Source organism: Apodemus sylvaticus, chromosome 1 (assembly GCF_947179515.1).
Source record: "Apodemus sylvaticus chromosome 1, mApoSyl1.1, whole genome shotgun sequence".
Lineage (NCBI taxonomy): Eukaryota > Metazoa > Chordata > Mammalia > Rodentia > Muridae > Apodemus > Apodemus sylvaticus.
The window spans coordinates 31,832,780-31,839,917 of NC_067472.1; the positions used below are offsets into that span (position 1 = coordinate 31,832,780).

At 42.7% G+C, this 7,138-nt stretch overlaps 1 protein-coding gene across 1 annotated transcript; it reads right to left on the reverse strand.

The window, feature by feature from the left end:
• Positions 1-1,996: 1,996 nt before the first annotated feature.
• Positions 1,997-6,925, reverse strand: Mbl2 (mannose binding lectin 2). The gene is made up of 4 exons (XM_052172609.1): positions 6,751-6,925; positions 6,082-6,198; positions 3,079-3,147; positions 1,997-2,370 (listed from the first exon to the last, which is right to left on the reverse strand). Exons 1-4 carry the CDS (start codon positions 6,923-6,925, stop codon positions 1,997-1,999), a joined length of 735 nt encoding a protein of 244 aa, XP_052028569.1.
• Between the last annotated feature and the right edge of the window lie 213 nt (positions 6,926-7,138).

Consider the following 7,138-nt stretch of genomic DNA (forward strand, 5'->3'; position numbering starts at 1 on the left):
GGGGCTATCTTAAGAATTAAAGTAAGGCCAGGCAGTGGTGGCACATGCCTTTAATCCTAGCACTTGGGAGGCAGAGGCAGGAGGATTTCTGAGTTGAGGCCAGCCTGGTCTACAGAGTGAGTTCCAGGACAGCCAGGGCTACACAGAGAAACCCTGTCTTGAAAAAAAAAAAGAAAAAGAAAAAAAGAAAAAGAAAAACCAAAGAAGATAAGGAAAGCACTAAGACCTTGGTGTTGGAATCACAACTCGATAGTTAAGAGCACCAAGTGCTCTTCCAGGAGGCGGAAGTCCAATTCCTAGCACCTACACGGCTCACAACCATCTGGTGGGCCAGTTCCAGTGGATCCTTTAACCTTTTCTGGCCTCCTTTATCACTAGGCAGCCATGTGGTGCACGTCAGACATACAAGGCAAAACTCCCAGACACGTGTGTGTGTGTGTGTGTGTGTGTGTGTGTGTGTGTGTGTGTGTGTATGTGTGTGTGTGTGTGTGTGTATGTGTGTGTGTGTGTGTGTGTGTAAATGAGCTCTTAAATTCACTAAACACCAATAATGGGAGAAGTAAAAAACCTGAGAAGGTGCCTACAATGCACATAAGTAGAAGAGATTGGCATTCTGAATGAAAAACTACATCAATATGAAAAGTACAGGCTGAGTTAAACTACAAAAGCTTTGAACGGGTAGCTCACAAAAGATGTTTAGATTAGCAGTTCCCATGTGGAATATTTTCATTATTTTAACACACTGGTGAAATAGAATCAAAACACAGGACAATATCACTTTATACCTACAAGAATGGCCAAAGTCAAAAGAATCAGCACACAGCCTCCTCCCAGAGATGTAGAATGTCTACCCCTGACACACACAGGTCACCAGAGTGTGGCTCCTTTCCATCGGATCAAAGTGCCTGTTTTCCCCACCACCACCAACCAGCCAGCAAATCAGTGCCCGTATCTACCAAAAGAAAGTTCATGAGTGCTTCTGTTTTACTATTGATTTTTTTCTTTTCAACTTTGTGTATGTATGTGGGTTTGTACACATGAGTGCAAGTGTTCGTGGAGTTTGAGAGACTCCTGTAGGTGGGGGTACAGGAGTTTGTGAGCTCCCTGATATCATATCTGTGCTGGGAATTTAACTCAGGTCTTCTGCAAGAGCAATACCTACTCTCATGACAGTGGAGCCCTCTCCAGCCCCCAAGAGACCTTTTTTCCCTTAATGACCAAAAATTATAACCCATTCAAAAGTGTCCATTACCAATAAAAAAGAGAAACTATGATGTTTTAATATAACAGGGGTCTTTATAGCAGTGAGAGAAATAAACTACTGCTGTCTGTAACAACATGAATGACTCACGTGATTAACTCTGAAAGAAGTAAGACATAAGCCAGTACACACATGATTCTATCGATATGAAGTTTATAAACAGATAAAATTAATTTATTATGATACAGATCAAATCATACTTTATCTTTGGTAACAGTAAGTAGGAGAAGTGATTAAGTGGTTTCTAGGGTCAGAGAAGTGTTCTGTGCCTCTACCTACAAGGTGGATATCAGACAGACAGACAGACAGACAGACAAATAGATGAATGATAGATAGATGGAATAATTATACATATGTGTGTGTGAATTTATTAATCTGTTAACTTGAGAATTCTGTAGTTTAATGCCTCATTAGTAAGGAAGTACATCTCTGAAATAAAGCTATCAGCAAACCCTTTTAATACCTGAGACTGGGCTGAGAAACTATGGAATTAGACAGGGTGACACCATTACCCAAGGAGAAAAGGGACCCCATAGAGCACAAGATCCATACATGAAAAATAAACTCACTTTATTTCTACACCTTCACAAGAGAAGGCTATTCTGAAAAGTCATACAGTTTAATTGGGTAACCAATGTTGAATTGTTTATATTTTTGCACATTTTATTTTTCAGAAGAAACTGTGGACTTCTAGAGTACATTAAAGTTTCAAGGAGGGCTGAGAAACAAGCACCCTCAGTCAGAGAATTCACAGACTGCCAAAAAAGGGTCAGAGCAAGGGACATCATTCCACTTGCCATTTGTCAAGATCACCACACAGTCTTCTCCAGAGCCCACGTTGTTGGGCTCCCCATCATTCCAGTTAGTGTATTGCACTGTGTTTCCAGTCAGATCCTCAAAAATGTTTTCAACCCTCCTGTCTGTTATGCCCAAGTAGGCAATATCTTTGGCCACATTCTGGATGGCGCTGTTTTCCTCAGCATTCCTGGGAGTGGCCACAGAGCCATGGAGGTCGGAGCACAGAGCCTTCACTTTGCCAAGGCTCATCTTTTCAGGAATTCTCATAAAGTGCTTCTTTCCAACTTTCTCACCCTGAGAGAAGAGCACCCCTAAAATGTAAAAAGGTGGGTGACACCAGCTTGCCTTCTTGAACACTCATTGTATGGAGTTCAAACAGAACTGTGTATGCTCCATTCTCTCTGGTGGCGTATCACCTAATGGATGTCTGACTTCATGAGACCCGTTGTGAAATGCTTCCACAAACCAAAACACACTTCTTTTTACCTCAAGTTCTAGTTTAACTGGTAATCTTGCTTTTTTTTGTCTTGCAGTCTTAATCTGAATAAACAGGCACATCTTTGTGTGTTGAGATCTACACTGTGGAGCACAGGTTGTCTGGAATTCTGAATTCCACCATCCTGTTAACTCTCAATCAGACAAAAATGTTTGGGTCTATCCGGCCACAGCTAGAAGAAGCATGATTGGCTCCATCATCTGGTCTAGATCCCAGGATTATAAAGTAGCCCACATTCTATTTTTAGTGAGCAAAATCTGACGCTACAGAACTGGGGTCCTGGGGTCAGACTCACTGAAGCTTATAAATTGGTCCTACCACTGAGCTCTGTAAATTTGAGTAAATAAATGAATTTTGAATTGCCTCGGTTTCTACGAAATGATTGTTGGGAGGATCTCGTGGGATCTGAATGGGAGCAGGTTTTCCAGGTCCTGGGAAATCATACACATGCCGTGAATGTTCTGCCTCCCACCATTCCCAGACCTTAAACTGCCAGAAGAATAAGGGGGGGGGGGGTACTTACACCTTCTCAGGGCTCTCATCTCTGATTGCAGGGCTGCAATTTCTAAATCGATTTTGCTAGTATCACAATCTAGAAAGTTAAACAGTGAAAGGCAGTGTGAGTGTGCAGACCTAAGCTGTACATTTAGGAAGTGTGGTATCTTTTTTCAGATTAGAAGAGGAGAAGGAGGAGGAGGAGTAAGAGGAGGAGAACAAGAATAAGAAGAACACGTACAAGAAGAACAAGAAGAAAGGTTCACCTTTTGTTTTTAACATTAAAATACCTTAAAAGAAAATATCTGTTTTTACCTGCTAATAATTCAGTCTTTTCCTTTATCTAAAACAGGCCCTTAGTAGGCTAGCACCTCACATACTGCCTTTCTAACCTATATCATCCTATTCAGGGAAGAAGACGGTGCAAAGACATCCTCATCAGATTCCAGGAAGAGCAAATTCTCACAGAACAGACCACCTACCTCCCAAGATGAGGCAGTTACCCATGAGGCAGCAATGCTGTGGGAGCAAGAGTGATCACCTAGTAGGAATCAGACTGGTTCCCTCAAGTGACAATGGCAGGAAAGACTTCTTCAGACTGCCTCTCTGCACCAGACCAAGACCATCATCAATGAGAGCACAGCTAGCTTGATTGTGAGCCCTCGCTGTCCCTTGTTCTCTTTGTTTTTATATTTAAGCTTGAAGACAGATTGAAAAATCCATAATCCTTTCACTTTTTTCCTCTCTCAAACACTCATGTGTTTAATTGGCATATGGTGTTATGTGACCAAACCTATCTTTTTGGAGCCACCAGAGCCCAAGCTTTTGTCCTAAAAATTCTAGTCAGAGTCAAGACTGATATCAAATGCCTTTTGGGCACAGGCAGGTGGATCTCTGTGAGTTCAAGGGTGAATGGTCTATATAAACAAGTTCCAAACCAGCCAGGGATTCACAGTGAGACCCTGCCTCAAAATTAAATAAATTGATGAGTTAATTAAATGAAATGCTGGTCCCATATACAAAGATATTTAATGTACATGTATAGTTCACTAGTACATTCATCTACTCACTCAATTACATAGCTTGACAGCAATCTGTAAATGAGTTTGACTGTTTTCCTGAATTGCTTTATTAGGGCTAAAACAAATCTCTTCAGAAGTTATTATTACTTGTCCTATTGCTGTAGAGAGACACCATGATCATGGCAACTCTCATAAAGAAAGGCATTTAGTTGGGGCTGGCTTACAGTTTCAGAGGGTTAGTCCATTACTGTCATGGTAGGAGGCGTGGTGGCATGCAGGCAGACATGAGGCTGGAGAAGAAGCTGATAGGTCTACATCTTGATCTTCAGGCCACAGGGAGAAGACTACCACACTAGGCCTAGCTTGAGCATGAGACCTCAAAGCCCGCCTGCATGGTAGCATGCTTCCTCCAACAAGGCTACACCTCCTAATAGTGCCTTTCACGAGTAGGTCTGTGAGGCCAAGCATTCATGAGGGCCATTCTTATTCAAACCCCCACATTGACTAAAACCATTGTAGAGATTTTTGTCTCTAAGAGATTTTGATTTTTGTTGCCCTTTTTGTTCTTTTGTCTTTTTGTTGTTTTGTTCTTTGGTTGTTTTGTCTGTGGAGGTAGTGGGTGGTTGATGTGTGTGTGTGTGTGTGTGTGTGTGTGTGTGTGTGTGTGTGCATATGTGTGCACATTTGTGGGGCATCTCTACCTCCACAGTAACGGTATAGTGAGCATTGCTGCACCCATCTTTCTCACATGGATATTTACTGAATGGTCAAGTCCAAGTACCCACGCTTTGTGGCAAAGGCTCTGCTAACCAAGCCATCACCCTAATTTCTGCCCTGTCTTGGTTTTACTGAAATTTGCCATGAAAGAAATCAACATTTTCTCTGAGATCCTCATTATTCACGAGGGAAGGGCATGTGCTACTTGGTGTGAACTAAGTAGTTGAAATATGGTACCAGCTTTTCTCATAACAACATGTGATCTTTTCCCCATACCCCTCAATTCTGGACCAGGCTGTGCCTTTTGTGAACATTCCAAAAGTGGCTATGTATATCTTTCAAGCTTCACAAGCCTTGAACCTTCTATGTTAAGAACTGAATAATTGCTGGGTGATGGTGTCACACACCTTTAATTCTAGCATTTGGGAGGCAGAGGTAATTGAATCTCTCTTAGTTTGAGGACAGCCTGGTCTACAGAGTGAGCACCAAGATGGTCAGAACTACATAGGGATACTCTATCCTAAAAAAGAGAAAGAGACAGAGAGAGACAGAGAGAGACAGGGAGAGAGAGAGAGAGAGAGAGAGAGAGAGAGAGAGAGAGAGAGAGAGAGAGAGAGAGAGAGAGAGAGAGGAAGAAAAAGAAAAGAAGAGAAAAAGAGAAGGATTGTGTAATCACTGCTACCTTATCACGCCCTGGATAGCCTCTGATGTGATAAGATCCTCATGTCCCACCCTCTTTATGGCAGCTGACCCCTCCCCCACACAGAACGCAGAAGTCTGAGAAGACCACTGAGTGAACCACAGGCATAAAGGAGCTCAGCTGAAATGAGACTGTTGAGGCTGACCCCACTGGAGTATGTTTAAATAAATGGTTATGATTTTAACCTCCTGAGTTTTAGGTTGGTTTCTTAAAAGTGAAATAGAATTTACATGCCTGTCACTGTTACAAACAGTCATCATAGGTTAAACAGACATAATCAGCCCACATTGACATACAGCATTGTCTCCTTGAGGTCAGAAACTCCAGCTGAAGGAGACTGTTTAAGAGAAAAAACAATCTGGACTCCCACCCTTTACAGGGTGCCTGGAAATAGGATTTCCTGAAAGATGTGCAAATATATATCTAGTCATTGATAGAACGCCCTTAGGCTCTAAGTAACCAGATAGTGCTGAGGGAACTTGACCAGGAAGCTATCTATCTTGCGGCACTAAGGATGAGGCACATCCCACCAGCATCCTATGTTCTAAACCCCAGTGTCATCAGCCCAGACATTCAGAAATGACGTCCTCACCTACACAGTGTCCGCGGTCTCCTTTCGGTCCCACTGCTCCTTTTGACCCAGGATTCCCCGGGGATCCTGCAGGTCCTACTTTTCCAGGAGGGCCCTGCAAGCCTCTGAGCCCTTGACCTGACGGAAGACAAACAAAATGTGGGTCAATATCTGTGGCTTTGCTCTTTTTCTAAAGTTTAATCCCCTGTGATGAGGTAAATTCCCTGTGCTCCGTGAGACAGAGAGACATGAGGACAGGTGAGGCAATCCCACCCGTTTCTGTGTGGCAGCCCCGAATGCCAGAGAAACTGGAACTGTGTTCGTTCTGAGTTACAGTATGTTGCTGCTGAATTACAATATGCCTAATAAGACTTTACTCACTTGAACCTCTAGTCAACTTCCTCTAGAATGTAGAGTCAGAGAAAGGAGCTGAAGAGACGGCTCAGTGCTTTAGAGCATGTGCTGCTAATGCAGAGGACCTGAGTTCAGTTCCCAGCACCCATGATGGGTAGCTCACAACTGCCTGTAACTTCAGCTCCAAGAGGATACTATGTCTTTAATCTCCAAGGTAACCTGCCCTTGAATGCATATGAGTATATGCATATATACATGCACATGTGCACAGACACACACATACACATAATTAAAACCAAAATATTTTAAGCATGAAGAAAACAGTTTAGTGCATACCTGGTTCTCCCTTTTCCCCCTTGGCACCATCACGTCCATCTTTGCCTGGGAAGCCATTCAGGCCTGGAGAACTGCAGGTAACCACAGGGCAGGCATTTTGAGCACCTTCAATTAAGGTCTCTGCATAAACTGCCGTTCCCACACACAGCAGAAGAAAGGATGTGAAAAGGGACATGGTCTCCACCTTGGTGTAAGAAAAATCATGAAAGATTACCTCATCCTTTTCAGTATGTATGTATCAACCTTGCCTCTGTCCTATAACTTCGAGACAGACATTGTACAGATATGGATTGGTCGAGATAAAGGTGATGTCCAGATTAGTTATTTTGAAAATTAAGCATTCCTTGTGATACTGTGTGGTTAGTATTTTAACAAGAATAGGCATAGC

Coding starts and splice junctions, on each gene's coding strand:
- Mbl2 (XM_052172609.1), bottom strand. CDS start 6,925: ATGTCCCTTTTCACATCCTTTCTTCTGCTGTGTGTGGGAACGGCAGTT. Junction 6,199..6,750: donor GGGGGAAAAGGGAGAACCAG/GTATGCACTAAA, acceptor GTCTTCCGTCAG/GTCAAGGGCTCAGAGGCTTG. Junction 3,148..6,081: donor AGACCGCGGACACTGTGTAG/GTGAGGACGTCA, acceptor TTAACTTTCTAG/ATTGTGATACTAGCAAAATC.